The sequence below is a fragment of the Cebidichthys violaceus genome, unplaced genomic scaffold (assembly GCF_023349555.1).
Source record: "Cebidichthys violaceus isolate CVI_PGR_0920_01 unplaced genomic scaffold, fCebVio1.0.p SCAF_19, whole genome shotgun sequence".
Lineage (NCBI taxonomy): Eukaryota > Metazoa > Chordata > Actinopteri > Perciformes > Stichaeidae > Cebidichthys > Cebidichthys violaceus.
The window spans coordinates 10,632,549-10,658,988 of record NW_027176361.1 but is presented as its reverse complement, the minus strand read 5'-3'; the positions used below and the strand labels follow the sequence as shown (position 1 = coordinate 10,658,988).

At 44.2% G+C, this 26,440-nt stretch overlaps 1 protein-coding gene across 14 annotated transcripts in view; it reads right to left on the bottom strand.

Annotated features, from left to right (window-relative positions):
• The window catches only part of nrxn2b (neurexin 2b), a 645,600-nt gene that overhangs the window by 240,269 nt on the left and 378,891 nt on the right, over positions 1-26,440 (bottom strand). For all 14 annotated transcript variants that reach the window (XM_068713609.1, XM_068713607.1, XM_068713608.1 and 11 more), the window contains one exon: positions 22,741-22,860. In XM_068713609.1, the coding sequence (XP_068569710.1) occupies positions 22,741-22,860 (120 nt within the window). The remainder of the gene's footprint in view (positions 1-22,740; positions 22,861-26,440) is intronic.

The following is a 26,440-nucleotide window of genomic DNA, read 5'->3' as shown; positions in this document are numbered from 1 at the left end:
GATCAGTAAGTGCGTTTGCGTCTTTCTGTGTCCGTATCGCCGGGGAGGTGACAAACTCTTGCGAACATCCCTTTAGGATTCCAGACAGGTACGGTCCATGCTAGGCAATGAGGCTTAGAGAGAGAGAGAACACACAGGTGGAATGTGAAAGAGAGAGACGGAGATACAAGAAGAGTATTAAATCTTAAAAAGGGATAGGGGGGGGGGGGGGTGATTAAAGGGAAGCAGAGGGAGGTGCTCGGGATCCACCATGGGGGGGATTCTGCGTTGGAGCGGTGCCAGCTCTGAGGCCGGTGTCAGCGGCAGTGCTTTATGCCATTAGTGCCGGTCAAAAGGTGGCGGCACTGAACACAATGACACGGAGTGGCCTGCAGGAAGGTCAGGCCCACACACACACACACACACACACACACACACACACACACACACACACACACACACACACACACACACACACACACACACACACACACACACACACACGGTTGCTCTGTGGATAGGGCTTTTGGATGCAGCACTGAGAGCCTCCGCCTGCTGTACACCGTCCGCAGTGATGGCTATTTGATGGAATTTGATGCCGGTGTATTGTGAGCTTTATCGGAACTGGCAAGGGCACCCATGCATTTTAATGCCTCTCTTTTCCACTACTTTGCGGTCGTCTCTCTCTCTCTCCCTCTCACTTCCCGCCTCCCTCTGGCTTAGTTCTTTCCATTTCTCTATTGAACAAGCAAAGACAGAAGGATTATGCTGATAAATTCAACAAAGACAAGCTGAAAGACTGAGTCAGAGGACACAGGAGTGAATGAGCGTGCACGTGCAAGTCAGTGTGCGAGCACGTGTCTACACTTGTGCGTAGTTTGTGTGCTCCCTCTGCATTCAAGAGCATTTTATTTTCACGCAAACTCTCCTCTGAAGTCGGTGACGCCGTCACCCAACCTTTCCCACCGCGGAGGTACCTGTGGGAGACCAAGACGGCAAACTTGACCGACTTAAACTTGGAGATTTAAGCTGCAGAGACAACACACCGACATCCTGCTGACTCTGAAGGCAGCGTGTCATCTGACAAAGCAGAAGCTAAAAAAAAAAAATTACTAAAAAAAAAACTTGCTGGAGCTGGAGACGGTGACGTTTTGATGTAAGACAAAGCTCCACCCGTAGAACCTCATCTGCACAGCAGGGTGGGAGGAAGTGGATGGAAATAGATAAAGGGAGAATACAAATACCAGTAGTGAAGGAAGTATTCATATTCCTTTACATTCGTAATAGTACTATAGCACACTAGAAGTAGGGCATTCACAACTGCTTTTTGTAGTAATCAAATGCATCCAAGAAGTAGTTGAGTAGTCAATTTATAGTTATGTAAATATATATCTTTTTAAAAAACCATGATCAGTTCTGGTCATAAAATGTCAACAAGTCGACTTTGAAAACCTCTTAATCCAAGTATTAAAACTAAAAGTACTCAATGCTGAAAACTATTATATATCAAATCATTAAATGATTACTTTTAGAGCGGTTTCCTACTTGAGATGGAGCACATTCTTCATTTTCTACATGACTGCAGCTCATGATAAATTATTTATAGTTTTTGTTTGGTTGGTAAAAACTCAGAAAATCGTGACAAATGGCGTCAAAAGTTCCTCCACAATGCTCGTTTTGTCCAACAAACAGTCCTGCAATTTAAAATGTTTGAGTAAGAGCTTTAAGCTAACGGGTAATGTAATGAATACAACTGCATTGACTTTCTGTATCAGTTGAACCCGTTAAAACTGCCTGTTTGGATCTCTTGTTACGTTGGGGTAGCGCAGGTCTGGCAGCACATGATGCCTAATCAGTTGTAGGTATAAGAAGGTCAAAACGTCTGCCATCAACTTAAAATATGACGAGCTCTGCATTTAGTGTGGCATCTGAAAACAGAAACTGGACCATGGTTTTTGGCACATATTTGGAAGAAGATAGGAATACTCTGAGCTAATCACAAGGGGTTGCTTATCAGTACGAAGGTTCTCCGTTTGCATTCATCTGAAACTGATAGCTGCTTCACGTCTAATTGAAATTCTTGAGATGAGCCTACGCAGAATCAAATGCAAGCATCCTGCAAAACAAGACGCATTTAAAACGTTACACCTTTGGTTAACTGGTTTCACATTGAGTCACTGTGTGTTGTTGCATTTGGACGAGAGAGAGAGAGAGAGAGAGAGAGCGAGCGCATATAAACAGAGTTTTCAGGAAAAACATCTTCACCGTCTCTCCGCCACTCTTTCAACACCCCCTTTATTGCTCTATTGCTTCCAATTGCCAGCATTGTAAATCTAAACTCATGGGTGGATGTTAGTGCTGTAGGTCTACGGGTCAACAAACGCACTTCAAACACACTGAGAGGGGACCAGCAGCCAAATGGACTCAGTCGAACTGGAGACCGCCGTCTCTCTCCTACACTCCCTCTCCCTCTCTATACTTTCACTCTCCCTCCCAGGGGGCATGTGCAATGTTGTTCTGGCTTTGGAAAACGCCTGCAAATGGAGGCAACAGAAAATAAAGGGAAAGCTTGCCAGCTCTTTTCATGGGAAGCAGGAAGTGCCTCTGCACGTCTGTGAATGAGAATACTGATTATGTTTTCAAAGTGCGTTTCTCGATCTGCAGCATGTCTGCACGGCCGCATGTTAATATCTGCAGTACTGTGGGTGAATGCGCGGATACGCGTCTCTTCAAGCTCCTGCACGTCTCCATCAAAATGAAACACTTTGTTAAATGAGCGTCGCGTTTCCATTTGTAGGAGCTCATTATAGTCGCCCCCTGCCCTTGCTATCTCTCACTCTGGCCTGGGGGACAGCTCCTCTCCCAGGACATTCCCTCACAATCCTATCCCAGGATCTGCACAATCAATATGCACTGGCTACTTTTTTAATTATGCAATTCATCCTCTCCCCAAGCCGTCTCCATCCCAATTTCCTCCCCCCCCACACGCACACCATCTCTCTCTCCCTATTTCTGCAGCCATTTTCTCTTTGTTTCTCCAATTTCTTTCCCTTTTAATGATTATCCCCACAGTGACTGAGTGCACGGAAGCCAGCCAGCACACATAAGCAGACCTCCACGTCTCAGCCAATGACTAACAGTCTCATTTAGGCACATCATTAATAATTTAGTACCTGTTTGCCGGGCAAGCCTTGGCATCCTGCTGCACAAATAAAGCCTCCTAGGAACTACAGCGGCGAGTTTAGGCACAACAGTGAAATGTGCTACAAAGAGGGGGACCAAATCAGTTACAAAAACAGCTAATACATGTCTGGTGAGGTGAGGTTGAGGGGATAAAAGTGCCAGTGACATTGGTAAAGTGAACTCCATTAAGTCTGATTTGATCTGGGGTCAGAACCATCTGTTTGTTTGTAAAGAAGAGACACAGGAGACATCGCAGCCAGCCTGATCATCTGATAGATCTGGGAATGGTTTACTTCCATTCATTCGCTTTAAAATGAATGAGAGAGAAAGGAAGAACATTAGGTGTTAAGAGGGGAAGCCAATAAGTCACGCTGTTTGTGGGTACGATCAAATCAATGCAGAAAAAGCAATCGTCAATTTGCTGCTTTGTTCCCTTGTGATTAAATGCTACGGTACGACTGAATGTCCGCGACTCAAACCTTTTTCAAAACTGTAGAGATGCCAAGTTAAAAGAGGGACTTCCTACCTCAGTTCTTAGAAAAGGTGACAGAGACGAATTACCTTGAAAGTAGAAACAGACAAAGTTCGAGGCAAAGGCCACGACAATGAGGAGATACTTGAGACTTAATCCGTACTTTGAAGAGACGTTGCTGTGAACCGGGCCTATTCAGAAGAAAACAACGTACTGCTTTGAGGGTTTTTTTTATGACCTTATATTCAAAAATTCTTTTCTCAGAATATTACTCTCTCCCCCGGCTCACTATTTTTTTTAGGACCCTAATACGCCGTCGTAAAGGGCAGATCACTGATTACCAGATATAAAAGAAGTAAGTAGAAGTGATATGAAAATGAGGACAGTGGAGTGGATTCCACCAGAGCCCAGCTAAGATGGATTCCACCAGAGCAGAGTGCCTCGCTCTTCTCCCTTGGCCTACACACACACACACCAAACCTCTCTCTCTCTCTTTACTTCTTTCTTCATTGTTCTGTCTGAAATTCTCTGAGGCACACAGACGCACACACACTTCATGAATTAAACTAGGGTAAAGACAGCGTTCAAAGGCTGACTGATTTCTCAGAGCTGGGCTTACGTACCGCTTCTTAAACTCAAATCACCTGCTCTTTCTTATCTTATCTCTTTCTTATCTTTTCTCCCACTCGCTTTTACCTCTCCGTCAAAACACACACACACACACACACACACACACACACACACACACACACACACACACACACACACACACACACACACACACACACACACACACACACACGACCAGCAGTACTCAATAGAACGATGCACAAAGTATACGAGACAGATGGCAAGAATAAAGTAATGAGTAAGGTAAAAGTAAAACATTTATGGAGAAATGGAGGAAAAAGTTGAGGGAGGGAGAGAAGATTCAGGGGGATGAATCACAGAATATTGCAGGAGGTTTTAAAGCTCTTGTTATCTAGAAGCATGGTTACTGTTGGTGGATGTGTGTGTGTGTGTGTGTGTGTGTGTGTGTGTGTGTGTGTGCGCTCTGCTGACTCGTGCTCCTCTCTCCTGCTGCACCGCTGGTTCTCTGGAGACCACGGCAAGCAAGGGCACGATCTCCTCCTCCTCCAACAGTATGGATCTCCTCTACATCTTCTCCCACTACTCTCCCTGCCTAACAGTCTGCTGTCTCTCACTTACACACACGTGATGTGTGGGCTTTTTTTCTTCTTTTAATTAATGTCTTTTTTTAAATCATCTTTCAAGGCAAAATAACAGATGCGGCAGATAACAAGAAACCATTTGACTTGATTATCAAAGTAAGCACTACACCTTGTTGTGATGTTTCTAATGATAGCCACACGCCAAGCTGTCACGGGATATCTGAATATACTGTAATCACATGAGAATTGGAGCCATCATAGAACAACAATAAGTCCATCATGACTTGGTTCTTCATAGACCTAGCTTTACCGTCTAGCTTATATAACAATGTTCTCCTTACAGCTGACTAGAATCTCAAATCAGTCTTGTTGATATATCTGCCGATATTAGCTCATATGTAACACAAAGTTAAAGTGCAGTTTATGAAAGTTAAAGGTATAATATATTGACACATTGTCAGTTACTTTTTGCAAACGGCATTTGTTGACTAAACCTAACAAGTGGCTTCTTGTGAAGACGGAAGTTTATTTTTAAAAGACAGTGTGTATGCACGAGCAGGTGCAGAGCATGTTAGAGCTACCTAGAGTGTCATGGATTGAATCCTAGGGCCACCGACCAAGCTGCTGCATTTGACGAGTTGGGAGTGTTGACACGTGAACTCAAAAAATTACCCCGTCTCCCGCCACTCTCTACCTCCTCCCCCCCCCTTTTTGTCGTCTGCTTTTTTAAAATAAGTGCCAGCTGCAGTTACCATACGCTACTCACTGGCTTGTCTCCCTGTGTTCACAGTTTCACTGCTGTGATGAATCACTGCCATATGGGAGGGAGGGAGGGAGGGAGAGGGAGAGAGATATTAAGAGTCAGATATGGGGAGAGAGAGATAGGCATAGACATGAGGGGAATTCAGAGCGCTGCTAGCACACACAGCACAGCCAGGAACAAACGAGCTGGAAACATCCAGACGGTGTCCGCATCCCTCTGAGGTGGATAACAGTTCACACCTGGCTTCAGCGAGTCACCGATGTCTCTCGAGTGACCACTTGCGATTGGACGTAGCTTCCCGGCTTCGTAGTTTCCAGGACAGTGCATCCTCGTTATTACCAGAAAAAAAAGATGACCGCAGGTTTAATTGCCAGCGCATGCAGAGAGAGCGGATTTAGGTCTGGGAGCGGATTTAGGTCCAGAACCATTCATTAGAACTCTGTCAGAGTAGCTCATGGCGGGCTGGGCAGCGTTAGCCAACTGTTGGCTCGTCATGCCATCCACACAGATGACGGGGCGGCCCTTCAACGTGACCACATGCACGGCTGATTTCACCAGCAGTGAATGGGTCAGTTAAGTGTTTTTGGGTGGAGCCGCACGTTAGGAGCTAACCACATGTGTGCTCAAATCAAGCCAATATGCACTTAAGGGCACAGTGTGAACGGACCCATAAAGAACGTGCGTATAAAAGCATTCAATCCAGCTGGTGTGAGAAAAAGCAACCAGTCACTACTTATCATAGTATCATTCACACTTTGATTCTCTCTCTCTCTCACAGACAGAAAATAAGTGCGCTCGGGCAAGAGCATCTATGAGATAACAAGTAAGACAACGGCAGAGTAATTGATGGGAGTATAGCAGGAGTACGGGGGTCGGCCTTTTATCTTGAAGCAGAATACGTGAGGAGTGGTGACTGCACTGCGCGCTGGAAATCGCTTCAATATTTTATCAGCGCGGATCAGGCTAGACATCAAAAGTCCAGATTCTCTCCCTTTTCCAGTCCTCGACAGCCCCAAATGCCGCCAGTGATGAGTGTGGGTGGGGTGAGAGATTGAGAGTTTTAGTCTTCAATCCTTTCCTCTTTTACCTTTTGTGTCCCTTGCTTTCATCCACTACACTGTGTTTTATAAAGAGTCTCAAAAAAAAAAAAAAAAAAAAAAACCCATACAGGGAGAGAGTTATAGGTCTGTCTTTAGCCTGCGGATCTTTATTCTAAGCTAATTCAAATGCAGTTTCACTTCCAAATCACACAACTAACACATTTTTAACCGGTCCAGACAATTCCCAATGCGCTGCGACTGCAAAAGATAAAAAGAGGTTGGGAGGAGATGGCATGCCTGCTGTTTTAGCTTCTTAAATGACCGGATTTCTTGCTTCAGAGCGAGCGACTCTTCTCTCTGCTGTGCACTGCTGCCATGTGTTTACACACTGAGCTGTGGCTGGGCCCTTGGGGGGGGGGGGGCGGCGGCTGCAGGGCTCAATGTCTTTTCTACATTCCCCGTTTCTCCACCTCCTTTCCTAATCCCTCTTTTCTTCATGTACCATATTCAAAACCAGGCCACTGCGCCGTGCTGCCAATGCTGGCCTTTTAATTAAAATTCATTCATTCATTCATTAACCACCTGCGTCATGAATGAATGCTTGCTTCATTATGAGCTGTAGTTGATCAATACTGGGAAGCCCTGAACACACACACACACACACACACACACACACACACACACACACACACACACACACACACACACACACACACACACACACACACACACACACACACACACACACACACACACACACACACACACGCGGGGATTGAAGAAAGAAAACATTCTTTCAATCACAATCGAGCTACTAGAGGCTGGATTTATTTCAGTGTTTTCATTAGCCGCTGCAGCGATTGCATTATCACTGTGGATGACATTATGATGTCAAATCAGCTGCTATTATAGATTCTGCTGAATCAAGGCAGTTCAATCCTGGGGGCATTGTGAATCATGAGAAAAGACAATCGCATTGTTTCTGAATATTTATGAAACTATGAGAGGCATCTCATTGTTCATAAGAGTGCGAGCTGCAGAGCGCTGCAGCTGTATTCAATCTAGCTCGACTTAAATGGTTTCACGAGACCTTTCTGACCTTTTCCCAGCGGCACATTACAGCGCCGCTGACGGTGACTGGCAGCGCACCTCGCCCGTGGAAATATCCGTGATATAGAATCAGATGCAGAGGACCACCCTCTGGCCCGCCTTCCCGCCAGCTTTCCAACGCGCGGGATGCTGGGTAATTGATCGCAAATGAAACCAAATGAGATTGGTTAGAGCTTTTTTTTTTTGTGGCTCTGGCTACAGGCACAAGATAAAAACTAATTTATCTTAGGCGATCAGATGGGAGAGCTGAGATACACGTGAGACGAGTGGGGGGCGAGCGACAGAGAGAGAGGTAGAGAGAGAAACTATTGATCAAGCAAAGCTGTGCTGTCTGTCGATACGGGCCTCTATCCAGAGAGTGGAATGACACTAAAAAAAAAAAGGGGGTATTTATAAGGCTGTGTGTGTGTGTGTGTGTGTGTGTGTGTGTGTGTGTGTGTGTGTGTGTGTGTGTGTGTGTGTGTGTCTGCGGAGGGAGAGCAGGGAGGGCATGGACGTGAGCTTGTGTGCACATTTGCACACTGAGGAGAGCCACACTGATGGGCTTTTTTAGATCGAAATACTCTTAATGCCCGTGTGCAGACTACTCATGCATGCTCCGTCTGCGGCAAGTAGCAAAGATAGGCCAATTTAGGAGTCTGTAAGCCATCTATTGGAAAGTCAACCTCACCATAAAACAGAAAATCATTGAGGGAAAGCAGGGGGATATTTCTTATTGAGTAACATCAGTATTTTATGGTTTTCCATAAAGAATACATGGAAAAATAAAACTTTTATGTTGCCAGAGCAACTAAAAGTGTTACTAAGGGCAGAGGGATGAAAATGCCAAACATTACTTTCCAGTATGGTGGCAAGAGATCATGCATTGCTTCATCGTATGTCCATTTAGAGTAACCTATACAAATACATGCACCACACTGGCTACGTAGATAATGCCATTTAATGTGGTGAGGGGGGAAGGAATACATAGTGAGTGCTATTGGCAGACTGGAGAGGTGACAATAGGAATTAGGACAGCTAAATTTAACTGTAGGAACCATGGGTGGAGGTGGTGTGAGTGTCTTTGGGGAAAGGGGTGGAGGGGGGTAATAGGACAGAGAGAGAGGGGAAAAAAAACAACTCAATCTCTTCTTTCACAGCATTTCAATGAGCTTTAGACGGCCCTCGGGCTAATCCCAGAGTCGCATGTGATTATCAAGTCACCCCCCCCCCCCCAGGTGGGTGGGCAGTGATTCTTCAGCCTCTTCATTCATGGAAGAGGAAGGTGAAAGGCAAACTCTCAATGGATTTACGGATAAGAGGGGACCATTGAAAGAGACGCTCGCAACAACAGCGGCAGCTGTGATGGAAGAACCACTGATGCCGATGGGATACTGTAAAATCGTCGCCCAGCTTCAGAACAGACAGCCGCCTCAATTAAGGACACTGCTCAGCTCATATTAGTAGTTTTCTTTTGCTCGACTGTGAGGAAGTTGTGTAGATGACGGGTGGTAAAAGTGGTGGAGCCGTAGCCTTAATGTTGATGCAGCATTTTGTCTCACTGTACCATTTGTCTGCTAATATTCCTCCACCCTTTTTTAAAAGCCCTTACAGTAGCACTGTTTAGTCAGGCCTGCCCATGGTTGCCTCCGATACACGCCAGCCGACTGGGCGGCCCGAAGCTACTCTATTCACAAAGAACAGCGTCGCCATGAATAATACAGGAAGTGCCAAGCGCAGGTGTGGAGACAAGGGAGTAGGGGAGAGGTTCAGGCATTTTTTTTCAAGCAGGTCAAGTAAGAAAACACAGTCGGTAAACACAAGATAGATGCATCTGTAGTGAGCGATCTGTCAGGGAGAGAGCAGAGCGTAGAGAGTACTCAGCAACGAGATGATTCATGGAGACGGCTCGGATGCTTCAGCTGCATCTTCCTCAGCATCCGAAACACAATTAATATCCTTCCAGATTCTCTGATGGGTGCCAGGAAAATAAGGTGCCGAAAACAAATGTATTATCCGTGTTACAGAGACGCATCTCCAGCTACGGTGAGAGTGGCCACGTTCAGAGAGAAGTGGGCTGTCATCCCTGGCTGTTATTAGTGTGGTTTCAGCTCTGCTCAAGGACACTTGTCTACTTTGTTATGCTCATATGCCCGGCCTCGATCGATCCCTGGCCCTCCTCAGATGCACTGTGGGGTGGACTTGTGCGTCTGTGTGAAGGAGCAAAATACACAAAGGCTACAACATTCTGCAGTGATTTCCAAACCATTATAATAAAACAGAGCGGGAAGGTTTTAATTCTAAAACACACCAGATGAATGGAATACTTTTTCTGTATGAAAGTCCACCCAAAAAAAATAAAAAATCTGCACTGGTAGTAAACTTGTAATAACACTTACACCTCGGTATGTGTCTGCAAATTAAAGTAAGGCTGAAGCTCATTTATAAAATCTGCACACAGACTTTTCCTGTGGCTGCAAAGGTTACTCTAACAGCATGAACAGGAAATCGAACAATAAATAATGTGCTGCACTGTATGGTGTGTGATGAGGAACAAAAAAGTGCTGAGTCACATGTGTAGAGCACATAAACAGAACGTGATGTTTTCAAGAACTTGGAAACTGCTCAGTGATAATGTAATTGCTTTGAAATTGTAGCAATACTGTGAATAAAGAGTGGCAAATATCGTGGCGCATGTAAAATAGATGCTCGAGAGGGAACAATAAATATACTTTTGTGGCATCTCTTATCGCAAAAACATATTGAAGAATGGAACTGACAAAGAAAAATACAGTGAGGGGGAAATGAATGCATCGGTCCATGGTTGATGTAATGCGGCTGTGAGGATGCTGCATGGGTACATTATTGATCCAGATCTTAAACGTTATTAGCCAGAGTGACTGTCTATAAGCAACTGAACCTCAGTAATATAGAAATAAAGAAAGTGTCAGACAGTGTTGTTCTAAAAGCTAAAGAGAAGGCTGACTTGTCAAAGCAAGCAGTCAAACCCCCCCCCCCCCCCCCCCCGACAGCTAAGGAAGGGGCCTTTGAAAAGCTCTCTCTCTCTCTCTCTCTCTCTCTCTCTCCCTCCCTCCCTCCCTCCCCTACTCGGCGCATCCCCGTCATCCTTCAGATTACAGAAGAACACGATGAAATGAAGCAGTAATGCTGAGAGAATCCCAACACACGGCACATCCCAGGAAAGTAACGCAGGGGCGCAGAAGCACGTAGACCGTGTCGCCATATCTTCATTAAGGTCTTAATCGCAGGCAAAGGGAGGAGCACATACACTGGGGGGGTTAGGTTTTATAATGCAGTTTTACCACGGTGGAAAACAGTCCTACAAAAAAAAAATACCGAGACAAACATCAATGCAAACTCTCTCTGGACACATTGTAAAAAACCCCAAGATGATTTGAAATTTCACGCACGGCTTAAGCAAAAGGGGTTTGGGGACAAGCGAGGGGCAACAGAAAATCTATTACAATGTCACAGTCTATGCAGTGAAATGCACCTCGATGTATATTAATTCTTAAGGGAGGCGGCGAGGGATATTCCTGATTCATCGCCCTCTTCGGCCGCCGTCATTTATCACCTCACTAGCCCCCTGATTCGGGCCCCGCTTTAAAATGGCCACGACGTTTCCGCTTGGGGAATTCCATTAGTGGTCAAGAGACAGAGGGGAGGATGTCAGCGGAGTTTTAGTCCAACAGAGTACAACATATAACAGCCGCTGAGCAGGAGGGAGTCAGTTTAACCTACACTGCTTTGAATGTGAACACACGCCATTATATCTTCTTCAACGGGTTTTGTCATGAATACTTTCACGCCAGATTCAACGAGTGGCATAAAAGCAACGCTATTTCCAATTACATCAGCACAAGAAAAAAGCTGACATGGACGTGAACTCTGCTGGATTGTCAGCGCTTAAACGGGACGATTACAACACCACATAGACCACATGGAATGCACTGGCTGTTAGACACCCTGCGTTATATTACGTCCCGATCAGATCCAGCTAACAAAGAGCGCGTTCACTCAAACTTACGCGCAACCACTCGACTTCTGCTGGAGTTCAAGGAATGTATTGTGGCTACATTACAGCAATCGTTCATGCCATTGAACAGAGTTAATCATTAGCTTGGGATGAAGTCGTCAAAACTTCTGGCTATCAGATCATCAATTGTTGCGGAGAATGTGCGGATAGGATTCTTGCTCAAGGACGCTGCGAGAGTTCACGAGCATGCAGTGCCTAACGAGCAAGTGTCTCAGCAAGAACAACTTTTCCTCAGTTTCTTTGCCTCCAAAATCCACCAAAAAGTGATTTTTTTCGGTTCATAATTGCCGATTTTGAATGCTTTATCAGCGTCATCATCGTCTCGAACGATGTGGGGATGATGTCTGTAATGAAGCATGTAGAACAAAGTGTGGGCGCAAAACATCACTGCGTTTAATCAGCTAGAAATTATCTATTGTATCCATATCGCCGATCTAATCGGACTTTGTTATGGCGCTATCTTTAGCATGCTAGCATGCGTTATCACCACTGAATTCATGTGAAGATGAAGTTAGTGTTAGACAGACTCTTCCAATTCTGTCAAAAAGGAAGGTATTATATGAGGAGGTTACAGAATATATACAAATTAAGCTACTTCAATATAAACCGACTTAAGGCAAATCACGAGGCAAAAAGACACGGCTGCGTGACCGCAGCCGTGTCTAGTGTGCTTGAGTCCTGCCCAAAGTATTGAATGAAGGCTGGGACACGGTCTTGAGCCATGTGGGTACGACACATGCTCAGTGCAACTAGACCTGGTATTGTTGGGAGGATTACAGCTGAATATGAAGGGATGCTGTTCGCTCAGGTGCTTTTTGAGCGACGTGGCGGGACCTTTTTTGTCTTTTATTAAAGACATTTTCAATCCATTAAGTAGGCGATGTGTAGAGAACAATCACCATTTCATTTTGAACCCGTGAATCCTATTTTTTAGTTGATGCACACCTAGTGCCCTGATGAAATACAAACATATGATCCATAAGCTTTGCTGGAACTTGACACTGAATGAAGGCTTACTGAAAGTCTAGCTTGAAAAGACGTCCTAGTGCTTTTGTTTGAACTCCTAATGCTATAAATGCTAAAGCTGGATTCCCTCGGCCTACAGGGAGCAGCGGAGGGAAAGCGTAATGGGTGTTGACCAGGGAATCGAGGGCCGGGAGACGGAGGAGTCGAGGGAGAGGGAAGACAAGGTGAAGGGGAGACTGTCGGCTCAACTTATCGACAGCTCAGCCCCCACGGGGATAAATACACGGGGAATGTGTGCTCGTACGTCCTGATGATGATCTACCATGTCAACTTGAGTAAAGGTCTCCCTCCTTGCTAATGCCCCGAGGAAACATTTACATTCTCAGCAGAGTTTCCGGAGTGTTTGTAGGCGCGTGTAGAGAAAGAGAAAATATGACATAGCCGTATTTCCTCCCACCAAATCCTATATGCGGACAGTGCTATCCAATGTGTGATGCATTCTGGGAGTGCAGTCATCCTTGAAGCTCCGGCTATTATTTCAGGTGGTCAGCACTCCCAGTGATAAATTCTGCTTCTGCTTGTATTGCTGCTGCCATTCATGCTAGCAAAAACGATACCTTCTATTCCGGTCTAACGCGTACAAGTACTGCGACAACAAAAGGGCTCACTGTGAGAAGTGCACATCCCTAACGTGCAACCGGACACGTTGCACCCACCTCACCTACAGTAGATATTAAATATGAGTAAGCAATCATTACATATCCAAGAGGTTTCTGGTGTGTGCTGCCTGAAGTGTTCGACATGAGAAACTGTAAAGGATATACATGTTTTGTTTATGGGTGACACTGAATAGTCGATGATTCCATCTAAAAAGCCTGATTCTACTGCTGCTAGTGGTGGGAAAACGTGGCTATGGAACAACGGATCATTCCATTACGACTAGACAGGGGTGCTGATTTTACTTCCTATAAAAAAACATTTTATCAATAACCTATTTGGCTTAAATATCAACTTATTAATAAAACATTTAATGCAAACTTGAAAATAACTCGCATGCTTTCAATCAGTCTCCCTAGAGTGTGTGAATACATTGCCGAGTATGAACTAATTTGATGGAACAACAACAACAAAACAAGGCTACAATTATGAAATCAAAGAATACGTGTATTAATCAGAAGACTTGTGAATGTGGCGCTACATATATTAACAACCATGAAAAGCAAGCAGGCTAAGGAACTGTCTGTCATTCAGTCTGTATCGCTGCATTGTACACACACACACACACACACACCAAACAGCATGACAGCTAAGCAATACTCACATGTATCTTAACAATATCTAACAATAGGAAAATACTTGACAAATTGGATTTAACTATGTCAGAAACAACTCTAATTATTTTCTCATCACTAACATGTTTTGTATAATTAAAGCTGAAGAAACATAATGTATGAGAAAAAAGTAAGCTCTTTTTTAACAGATCCATTCATAAAAAAAGAATCTGAATGGATAAAAAAAAATAGATGGCTGAAAGCCTTTTAGCGCCCGTCTGTTACTTCAATCTGTGTCAACAGTGGTAGCATTCAAAAAAGCATCTCACACACACACACACACACACACACACACACACACACACACACACACACACACACACACACACACACACACACACACACACACACACACACACACACACACACACACACAGTGTGACGCAGGAGTGTATGGGATTTGCGGAGGCATTTGCTCCACTGAATTCAATCAGGTCCAGAGTATTGACAGTAGTCACACGTGCGATGCTGTTACTTACAAAGCGTCAACAAAGGAATCGACTGACATGAGATGTGTGATCTTTGTAACTGTGAGAAATAATTGCTTTCACCAATTTTTGTACCGGCCGTTATAGTTTGATCCACGCATAAACATCCCTCTTACCTCTCGTGTTCTTATTCTGGCGTACAGGCGAAGGCTTTTGATAATGTGTGCAAGTGGCTGGAGTGGTCTCGAAGCAATTACAAAGCCCCATTAATCGTCCCTTCATGCACACTGTGGTTTAAAAGCTCACCCGGTCTTTAATTAAAACCAAGCAAGGGGTGAAAATCTGCACTGGCTCAACGCGGAATTAAAAAAAAAAAAAAGTCATCAAGACCGAAAGAAAAGTTTCTTTGGGTATCTTTACCCAAAGAAACAGGTGCACGTCTGGCCCACCTACCCCAGGAACAAAACGGTCATTGAAGGACTTAAGAGCTCGAAGCACAACAGATGTATGCTCTCTATTAAAGTTATTATGGGGGAGATATCTTCGCCTCTACTGCACATGTTCTGTGGGTTTTCAAAAATTGGCACGCTGATTGAAAATTTAAATTAATAACAGTGAAGAGCACGATTTCCGCCAAAGCCATATGTGGAGCCAAGCTATTACTTTCACCTGCTGCCCTCGGCACCACATGCCACAGAATGTGGCCGTCCACCCTCAACCAATCCCCTTCAAGCTCTTGACATGGTGACTTCTAAAGTCCAATGGGCTTAGCGCTGCCCTCTTTTGGGGCAGCCAAAATTGCCTCTGCACGGCCAAACACTATTTCATCCCTTACTCACGCTCTCTCTCTCTCTCTCTTCCTTTTTCTTACTGCATTCCATCTATCCTCTCACTTCTCTGCCCGTGCTTTCACTCACAGTGTCTGCAAATGGAAAGATAGCGGCAGCCTCCCCGGTCTCCCTCCATCTCATTTACGGAGCGGCCCACAACTGAGAAGTAGAGAGGGTTGTGTGTGTGTGTGTGTGTGTGTGTGTGTGTGTTTACGAGCATGAAAAAATAAAAATAAATTAGCAAGCCAAGTGATTATTCAGGCTTCACACGGTGTTCCTGGCCTAATGAGGTGCCGGTTAATTACTAGATCCGGACAGCAGTTCTTTGGGGCCGGGCTGGCAAACGGCTCAAAGAGAGAAGGTGGGAGACGCAACAGAGGTGGGAGGAGTGGATAACAACAATCAACAAAAGATAAGAATGGAGCAAAAAACAAAAAAGCTAGTCAGACACCTTCTAAGTTGTATGTGCGACCATGCTCGTCTTTGTCCCCGACGGCTTCTGGGTCAGAGCAGATTTCCCTTATTGGATCAGGAGGAGAGGGTTTTTATTTTGTTCCTCTCTGAGAGGTCTGCGGCGCCGCTTACTGCTTACTCATTCCTCGTGAGTTTTTGGGCTGGTGATGAGAATCTGAGAGGGCTAAAGCCTCCCCTTAAGTCTGTCCATGTTGAAGCCGATGTGACCTTCATCACAACAAGCGGCCTGACAATCGATGTTAAGCCTCGACCAAGTGCATTACACTCGCAGTGTGGCAGGATTCACGAGGCCATTCTGCCCTGGAGACCGGTAGCCATCTTTGCTTTTTATTTTCTCTGCTTTCTTTTTTCCACCATTTTTAGTCTCAAGCAAGCGATGCGCCGAGTCAAATGACCACCTGTCGAGCTGCCGGTCAGGATGAGAGCGAATGCATTTCAGTAATCAGGTTTCACTATACTTTGATGAGGAGAGAATGCAAGAGGGGCTAGGCATGACCAATGCCTGCTGAAACCTATCAAGCCTGTTAAGAATTAACAGTAGGCTGTCAAAGGCAAGGAGTACAACACTTATGGTGTAGCTGGGTTCATTTGGTCTGGACCGAGAGAAAATAAAACAAAATACGTAGTTCTGGTCCACTTCATGTTCACTCCGATTTTAAATAAAGCAACCAACAGGAGGTAACATGACGTTATACAGACCGACAGGTTACATATTGATTGGAGAGTTTTGCCGATAGTGATCCTACATCATAAGGGGGGGAAATCAAATTCAGTGACATTAGTTTCTGCACAACTTTAATGCTTCTGATGTGTATATTTATGTTCTTTTGGTGTCACAAAGAGCTCACGAAGAAATAACAGATTTTAAGCTTTGTTATTAATTCATTATTAGTTATTAGGCTGCAAATCGATCTCCCAAATAATTGGTGCGAATGGCTTACTTGGGGCTTATTACCGTGGGATCACTGTCACACACTTTTTACTGGACTTGAACTGATGAGTGCCGCAGGTTTAACAGCTTTTGACCCGTTAATCAGCACCAGGGTCCGCTTGGAGGTGGACTGACCCATCTTCTCAAGCGGTCTCAGTTCGGCCGTTTGGTCCGCAACAGTGTTCAACTAACTAATGAACCCTGAACCAGGCAAACGTACCAGAACTCTTTTTAACTGAACCAAAGAGGTGAGGTGTATGACCCTCCTATGGCCTTAATAAAAGAACCCAATAACTAAATAGACATGTCTATTTTCTACTAATATTGGTCAGAAATGTACCTTCTGACATAACGTTTTTAAATATAGTTATTAAGTATATTTGGCACAAATTTGGACCTTTTAAGTCTCAGTATGGATGGGTCGTAAGACAGCAGGTTGGTGCTTGTTTGTTTTTGTGGTAACGGTAATAGAGACAATAGTGATGAAGGATTGGGAGAGGAGGCAGATTGAAATCAGCAGTGATGCCTGCAAACGCCCTGGAACTCTGCACTCAATTAGTATGCCTGACAGCACTATGCACCGGCAGCTGGATTCATTGTGCACATGCACGTGTTGTTGCCAACGCCCAGCCAAGAATTGCACGGACCCAGCCGGCTCCTCCCTGCACCTCCCTCTTCGTCTTTTCCTCTCTCGCTCCCCTCCCTCACATAAACAGAGGACGAGGGAGAGAGAAACAAAGCCTTCGCACCGCACGCACTTACACAGCATCTCTGTCTGAGCTGGTTCCAGATGAATAAGGCAGAATACCAAGTGGCCCACTTATACGCTACGCAGAGACAAATAGACCAGTCAATCACCGCGGGCTGCTGCTGAATAACAAATGCTCTCTCTGGTGTGTGTGTGTGTGTGTGTGTGTGTGTGTGTACATGAGGGGGTATAAGACGTCTTTTTCTTCTATTTGTTGTGCCTTAAACGTATCTGTGTGCATGAACACAATGGTACAGTATGTGCAACAACCTCCAGGTTCAATTGCAAGTGTTTTTTTTCCGAGTGTAATATCAGCAAATGTCCCTGCTGTTAATGGGAGCAGAAACACGGAGGCTGTTTTTGAAGAGGATACATTTGATACTAAATGCTGTTGGAGAGCAGTTGTGTTTGGATGTGGCTGCTGAGGTCAGTGGACTGTGTGTAGAAAAAGGGGGATGGCGAGTTTCATTTGTATCTGCTCCTTCCTCCATTCATGCATTAGCCTCCCCAGAGTGCAGCGCGGTAGGCCAGCGAGAGCAAACGGACCAGCAGAAGAGGTCACCGAGGAGGTGCAAACAATATTCAACTAAATAGGGATTGTGGTTCTCTTCAGCTGCTCACACATGTCCACCCGTCACAATATGAACTGTCAGCAGCATTGCTGCATGGGAACTTGACAAATAAATTCAGCGGGAGTGAGCGGCGGGGAGCGACAGCGTTAACTCCGGGCTGTGGCGATCACTTCCAAAATAAAGTCTCTGCCAATCAGATCGCCAGGCTCCCTCAATGGCGTCTTCTCTTATCTGCCATGTCAGGTGGATGCTCATGAATAGGCAATGCCAGTGAAAGAAAAAAAAACTAAACAAGACTACTGCAGTCCAGTATGACGTGGTGGGAGCTCTCTAAATAGTTCCCTGGACCAAAGAATTTAGGAGGTGGTACACAGTTTACACACCTTATCTTGTACTGCAGTATTCATAGAAATATAAATTATAAATTTCCCCATTGTTCATTTTTTTTTTTGTCCAACTGCAAAAACAAATTTAAAATGCTTTGGCAAACCATTTACAAGTAAACTACTTCACTGAACAGTCCCATTTCTAACTGAGTGGACCCGGAGGTGACCCTATTTTTAAAAATGGATAAAACAACACCGCTAACTAAAACAAACATCTGCATTTTTGATGAGCCATGGGGGCGGGCTTTAAATGACGCCTGAGAGACCTCCACGTGGGCGCAGCCCGGAAGCAGGGCCTCGTCAACGCCACCAACCGGAGCGCACGACCCCGGGCTAATCCGGTTTTAGAACCAGCTTCTCAGCGCGTCACATCGTATTCTGTCCCCTGCCCTCGCCTCTGGCCACTGGAACGTGAGACTTTTCAAAAAAAGGGTAAAACGGAGTACACAACAATAAGCTCGGTGAATCTGAAGATAAATGACGCATTCTCAGAGGCAATAAGATGAGGTCAGTTTGATCATTAAACATCTTTTTTATTCGTATTCTTGCAACACTAAAACTCCATTGACATCAGAGCTTATAGGAGTCTTTAGAAAGCAGCTAATAAAAGGTCAAGTGACTCATCCTCCCATTTAGTTTAAGCAGACCTGGGATTCAATAAATTTAATTTCTGTGTTCCATTAAAATGAATAATAAGCATTCCAGCTTTGATAAAGTGTTTCCCCATAGTAGGTGTGGCTGATGTCCAACATGAAACAAAAAGACAAAATACTTCAGTTTAGCTGGGATTGAACGTCAATGTTGATGAAATTGAACATTCTCTCTTTGTTTAATATCTACTCCGTTTACCCGCATATGCGTATTCATAAATAATAACTGTACTGTCAATAGTTCTGACAACGTTTCCACCCAGAGTGAAACAAATGACTAAAGATGTTCTCCATCAAGCAACGCACCGAGTGAAAGTCGACTCTTAGCGAAGCGTTGTGTGTCCGTCTGTGTCACGCGTTACGGCGGTTCTTTTGCAGGCGCATCGCTGGTTTTAATAGAGCAGCGTATTCCAACAACACATGTACACACATATGCCGACTGGGAGAATAATTATGATCATTTCTTATTCTCTTCAGAGAATTAAAAGCAGTGGCAATCACTCTATTAAAGTCATTCATTGTTCTTTTAAAAGCAAAATGAAAACTATTTTTGCAAAAGGGAAATACGTGCACGTCTGAGAGACAGTATACACAATACACGTGTGTGTGTGTGTGTGTGTGTGTGTGTGTGTGTGTGTGTGTGTGTGTGTGTGTGTGTGTGTGTGTGTGTGTGTTGTGTACTGTACGAATGCACTGCATCTCTCCTAGTATGGCTGCTGGGTGACGGATAAAGAGTGTGATCACACGGCAAGGTGGCTCTTTGTGATTCATTTCACCGGCCCTATTTCTGTCCCTTCTTCTGATTGGATGGGTCCGTATCCTTTTGTATCGCTACAAAGACATACAACCCATACGCCTGTTCATCCCCGTCCCGTTCCCATTACACATGCAGACGCGGAAAGGTAGGCTGCAAAGCTATTCGATTTCTGTGGCTACAGAGAGAGATTCTAGGACCTGCAGCCACCTGCTCCAAAGAAATGGAGGATTTAATCAAAAACTCACAAGAAGCATGGATGTATTATTGACAAGCTCACAGGCACTCTGTAACAACGTCTCCTTCCAGTACCGTCTTTACTTCTTCATCCTCTGGACACTATGCTCACCATCGCCCCTCGAGGTACAAGTGGTATTACCAGACCGGACCTTGCTTGTTGACCGTAGATATCTCTAAACTATTACTTCACATTCTTCTGATAACGTTTTTAGAATGTTTTAAACTAAAGTTCTGGCCCGATGTTACGTGTTGCATAACCGTTTCACAGCTGTCCATCTTCAGATGTGTAGAAGACAAATCAAGGCCACATGACAGGGAAGTTAAGGAAGCTATTTCACACTGGAGTAAAGACAGAGTGCAAAGCTAGAAAAAGAAATAAAATACATCATCCTCACCGTGAACATCGGTTTCATACACACACACACACACACATGAATAACGCTACCCAACAAACCCTACCTGTGATTTCAGAGCCGGTTCAAGGAGAAATTCCACGAAGGTTGGCGTGATGAGACAAAATGTTGATTTGGTGGTTGTGCAAGTCCAGAAAAAAGGCTCAAGGACACAGAGCTGCTTGTGTGGCGAAAACGTACGAAAACGCAAAGTGATGAAAGAGAAGACGACGAAGAGAAGGAGCCCAAAGTCGGCCTCGAGGAAGGCTCGTAAGGTCAAGAGATGAAATATGTCTTCCAGGCCGGGAGAAATGAAGACTGAAGTGCAGGTCTGAGGAAGGAAAGCAGCTATAACAATGCATGCACACTGAACGAGGCTTACAGACTGCTGCAGAACACATGTGACAAAATGTATACAGTATGTACACTGTGTGTGTGTGTGTGAGTGTGAGTGTGTGTGTGTGTGTGTGTGTGTGTGTGTGTGTGTGTTGGGTCTTTCAGTGAGAAAACACTGCAGGAAGACAACGAGTGGAGGGAAGTGAACTTTAAACGGCAGCCAGTGAACCCATAACACTAGTATTGCGTATTCAGAACCAACACGAATAATAAGTTGAAGTCAGTGATGACACGCTACGGAAGCCCTGAGGAAAAAATAAGTCTTTTTGAAGTTCTGATAGGCGATTATTATGTAGTTTTGTGTTTGTCGCAGTACTAGGCCATGTTCTTAATAGGAACAAAAGCATTCATGATTTTTTTCAAAACATTAGGTCCATTGCAAATGGACCTAATGTTTTGAGTGTATGGATAAAAAAAAAAAAAAAAAAAGAAGAATTATCCTGACAAAAAAATAAAACAAAAATAAAAGAAATCACCTGCTATTACTTTTTCCCCTCTGATGAAAACAAAAGAAAGAACAGGGGATTTGGAATCTGGCAAAGTAATTGTTTTCACCTGTTCTTAAATCAAACACAAACAGAGTAAATCATTTAGATGAGACTGAAAAAATGAATCATCAGGATTTTTTTTCCTCTCAGAGCTTCCGTCTAGTCCCGTATGCGTGAGATTTTCATGGAGTTTGACCTAGTTTAGTCGTTCTGCGATTGTCTGCAGTTTAACAATGTCTTTGTTCAGGCTGCCGGCGAAGTCCTTCCCTCCACTCTACGCACTCTCACACAACAGACACACATCCCCCAGCTCTCTCCACAGAACACATGTTGCCGTGCGCCCTGGTGCCACACAGCTCCACCTGTCACCTTTGAAGCCGGCGCGGTAAGACCGCGAAGCGCTCCCCACAGGCAACGGCTCGAATGCAGGAATCAGCACCCCTCTCCTCCCCTCTTTTCATCATTTGCTCTCCTCGAGGGATCTCTCTGCTTATCTCGGCATGGCTGTCATGCCGACGGAGCAGCTATTATTATTGCCTTCCCCTTGCTTGAGTCCTCCGAGAGCCAAAAGGGAGCACCTTGCTAATCATCCCCTTACTGTCATAACCAATCACATTCTGTCTAGCTAACATGGCAACCACCACGGCAACAATCAAAGATAAACTCCATCACCAATGAAGCACAAAACAAAATAGAGGAAATGGTTTCGTGCGATACAGCTTAACTCAGCACACGGCACTTAATAAGCAAATGAAGACTTATGCAAACGGGTCTATTAGCCTGTCACCCTACCTCTGCCCCTGTTTAAATCAATCCTGTGAGGAGCGCTGAATGCTAATTGTACAGGAGCTCCATGTTGCGCAATTCTTAAACACTGAAAAACACATCTTCCAGAGCAGATTCACCCGTGAGATGAAGCCTTTTCAGTGCAGCTAGTGAACCTAAGACAAACCTAAGTATACAATGCAGCTTCACTGTGAAAGCATTAGCCACAGTAAACACAGACCGTCTACCTCAGGAACTAAACTTAAAACCAAATAAATAAAAAGCCATGAATCCGTTTGGAGCCCTCTCTCCTTCCTCCTCACTCCCTGGCTTCCAGCCACCCAGCAGGCGACCACATGATGGGGACACAGAGGCCTGCATCTGCGCTTCTCCTCACAGCGGGTCTTTGCAGCGCCTCCAGAGCCGAGGAGCCAATCTCACGGTGAACCGGAGTCGTGCAATCCGAGGTGTTACTATGAATAAGGTGCTAGTAATAGAAAACTAGAAGAGGAGGGGATGTTGAGTGTAGAGCTTTAACTCTTAAGTCCCATCACCAGCTATCCACCTGCACCACTCACTCCAGACACGCACTCAAACCACCGCTAGCGAAAAAAAAAAAAAACGTTCCACTTACGATCGTTGCAGAATGAACCTCCATAGGACGTCATGGTGCAGTCGCAGGTGAAGCCCTCCCACTGCTGAAGACAAACCCCCTGATGGTAGCAAGACTCCTCCGTACAGGTGGTACTGGGTCCTGAGGGCAGAACCAGCACATCGTTCAGTGTTTTCAATCCACAGATATGAAGGAGCTCATGTGGAGGACCACACACGATGCACAGGGACTTACTAATGAGGTACTTGTTAGTGTATTTAGAGCATTTTTGGTGTTGCTGGCTCTCTCGTCAATGAGACCATTTAGAAATATATATTTACATTCAAGCACCCGTTGTTTTCTACTACCAGTGAATCCCACAGAGAACCTACATCTCCAGCAGCGACTTAGATATCAAACCTAGGTCTCGATGAGTCAAACCCGGGCTTAAGAGGTGAAACATGGGTTTACATTTGTCAGGAGTTGAGACCAAAGAGGGTCAACAGAGAGGACGTGAAATCTTTATACTGTGTCATATCAGAAAGGCTAAGTAGCTGGCGAACAATCACAGAACCTTTCACATCGCAGCCTACTGTATGGGTGAGAATTACAATTGTGCAATTATTGAACCTAATCTATTAAAGATAATAGACAAATGCTTTCCATTTGAAAATGTAGCCATCCATGTATCCAGTTTTATTGTACTGTGCATACCGAACTTTAGAGCATTCAGATTATACCACTGTCTATAGCAGCGTTCACAAACTTTATTTTTTAAGTGACTTCCATCGTGAACATATTCACAACCTCATCAATAGCTTATGAGAGGGGTGAGTTTGTGTGAAATTGAACGTGGCTGACCATCTTCACTACCCTCTCCTCACCACCTTCTATCACGTTGACTAGGTAAACCAGCCAATTAGAAGAGAGACGCGTTTGATAAATCACAGCTTTCTTTTGATGCATGCATTATTTTATACACATGTTAAATACTTCATAAGTGAGAAAAAGTTAACAGGCTCTTTTTTTTTTAAATAGTGTCTTACTATAATCACCCCTCCTGTTCATAATGTTGAGGTTATTAAAATATCCCCTCCTGGGTTCTGTGCAAAAAATGTTTTTGTTTTTTTTGTTTAAGCTCAAATGAGGCTTCAGCAGCAGTCCAAGTTAATTGAATATCTTCCAAAGTTACAGCTCTTTCACAACCAAACTCTCTTGTTGTTACAGTCCCTGCATTGCAGCTCAACGAGGAAACACAAAGAGGGTGAATTCTACACAAGTAACGTAGCTTTGGAGTATTCTCTTCATCCGTCTGACTCATATGAGCTTCAGATGAAGTTCTGAATACACTTTTGGAAAAACTGTGGATTATGCCCCCCATTAATCACATTGAAAATGCATTAACGGGATCATTTATTGGCGGGTATGCAATGGATGAATGATAGCAGCAAGCAAAACCTTCCTCAATATCCACATGACTATCATTTTAAGACGGACCTGAACAAAATGTAACCCTTTAACTACGTTGTTAAAACATTTTTTTACTAGCAGGTGAATCCTAAAATAAAACCGTGTGTTAAAAGACTCGATGACTGCAACAAAATACAGTAGCTGCTCATCCACAGACAAAAAAAAGTGATTTGATTTATGATGTTTAGAAATGTATTCAGATTCACACATTCAGAGTGTGTGTGTGTGCTGTCTCCTGTATTTCCCACACACTCTCATGGGCGGCAGAAGACATTTAAATTGTCAATTAGAAACTCCACCGTTGTAATTTCTCTGTGGATTTCCAGCCACTTATTCAGATAGGATATGAAAACTCATATCTCCACTTCAGATTATACATACTGCTACTGACCCATCAGGCATGAACTGCCTAGATATAGAACATCATTTATCATGGGGTTTTTCTCCTCTGTATGAGTAGAAGCTAATATGACTGATGGAAATGGAACCAGACAAGATCGGGAACCAAAGCTCCATACTAGGTGGGAGAAAAGGATGCAGAGCATGCGTTAGCCACCACAAGTACGCATACTAAGGACTGTCATGGTGGCGGTGGAGATTCTCATTAAAATCTCAATTAAACACAAACACTTCCAAACAACCATGGTTCAGTGCAAGACTAATTTGTTTCTACATAGATAAACAGACATCTCACTGTGCCATTTACAAATGGCCCAATTAAAAAGGGAGCCCCCCTACCCCCAAACACACACACACGCAGAAAATAAAAAAATAAAAAAAATCTATCTATGAGTGCTTTTACTTTCTGCCATCTCCTTTCTATCAGCCTTTTTCTGTTAGTAGTTCCTAATCACACTAATTGCCCCATTAATTACTCGCCCGTAAAAGGGTCCCTTGAGGAGCTAATTAAGCATATTGTCATAATTAATAACCCAGTCATGTAATCGCTCCTTCACTGTTCCTTCAACTATCGATCGGACAAACACTACCTTTGCATGGCTGCCTGAGAACCCGTTATCGGGTGCCTTTGGGTTTGCTGGAGCATAAAACTCCATCTGTTGCGTTTGCTCCAAATGTTCAGGGAAATCCGGCACAATATGTGGAGCCAATGAGACCAACGTTACCGTTAAACCCAAAGTGAACACGCGGCTACGCTCCCTCGCTGCTGTCACCAGCATCTCAAACTAACAGCCAGGTTGCAACTCAAACACCTGCTCATATATTAGCAGCGTTGAGTGCTTAATATCAAATTATTTAGTGTTTTCTATCTTTTAGCCTCGAGTTCAGCATTTTAGTCGTCACTATCTTGGGTTTTTTAGAAACGAAATGTAGCTAAGTACAACCAAACGCTGAATAAGACGTTTTTAGGCAACCAAAATGTTTACTGAGGTAATAAATCAAGTGACACTCCAACTTCTTTTTGCAACCAGAGGAGTCGCCCCCCGATGGCCATAAGAAACAAATGCAAGATTAACGCACTTCCACATTCACTTTTCAATGAAAATAGTTTGTAAAAAGAGATTTAAACTCTGCTATTGCTGCTTCTACATCTACAAATATCCATGCTCCTGCTACTAATGCCATCTTGTATTATTCAAAACCATACATAGGTTTATTTTTGGCCTTGTTTACGCATCTCTCCCCTCTTGCTACGGCGACTCAGCAACACCGTTTAAAAACCTGCATTTCAACTCTCTCTGTCTTCTTGTCGTTTTTCTTCCTGTTCTCTGTTGCTGTGATCTGGGTCAGTGGAGAGCACCAAGAACAAGCTCAATGTTCTGCCCTTTGTTTGGACTTAGGTCTTTGGAGACTGGACCGGCAGCCACCTCTGACCGCTCTGCATCCCCGGTCCACAAGCTAACGATGACCCCCGAACCATGCGGGTCAGGACTTTGGCAGTGATCCATATCCAGGGCAACACCGCCTTTTGGGAAAGTCATAGTCACTACTTGTGTTACTGTTTCAGTAAACCAGGATGTCAGAGATTAGATCTAAGCTGTTGTTAGAAGAAGATCAATCAAAAATAATAAACACAGAAGTTGTAATTTAAATGATTTAATTTTACAGCGTGTGGCTTCTCTCCTACATGGTAAGAAAATAAAAGTGTGAATTTGATTATAGTGGATTAGAGAAGTCAAAAGGTTTTGATGTATTCCTTTAATATCAACAAGGGAATACATGGATTTGAGACAGCCTCAGGTTTAGACATACTATTATTTTTCAAGAAGGTCCACCCTTCCAAAACAGGTCAATTACAGCTGCTCAGCTCTCT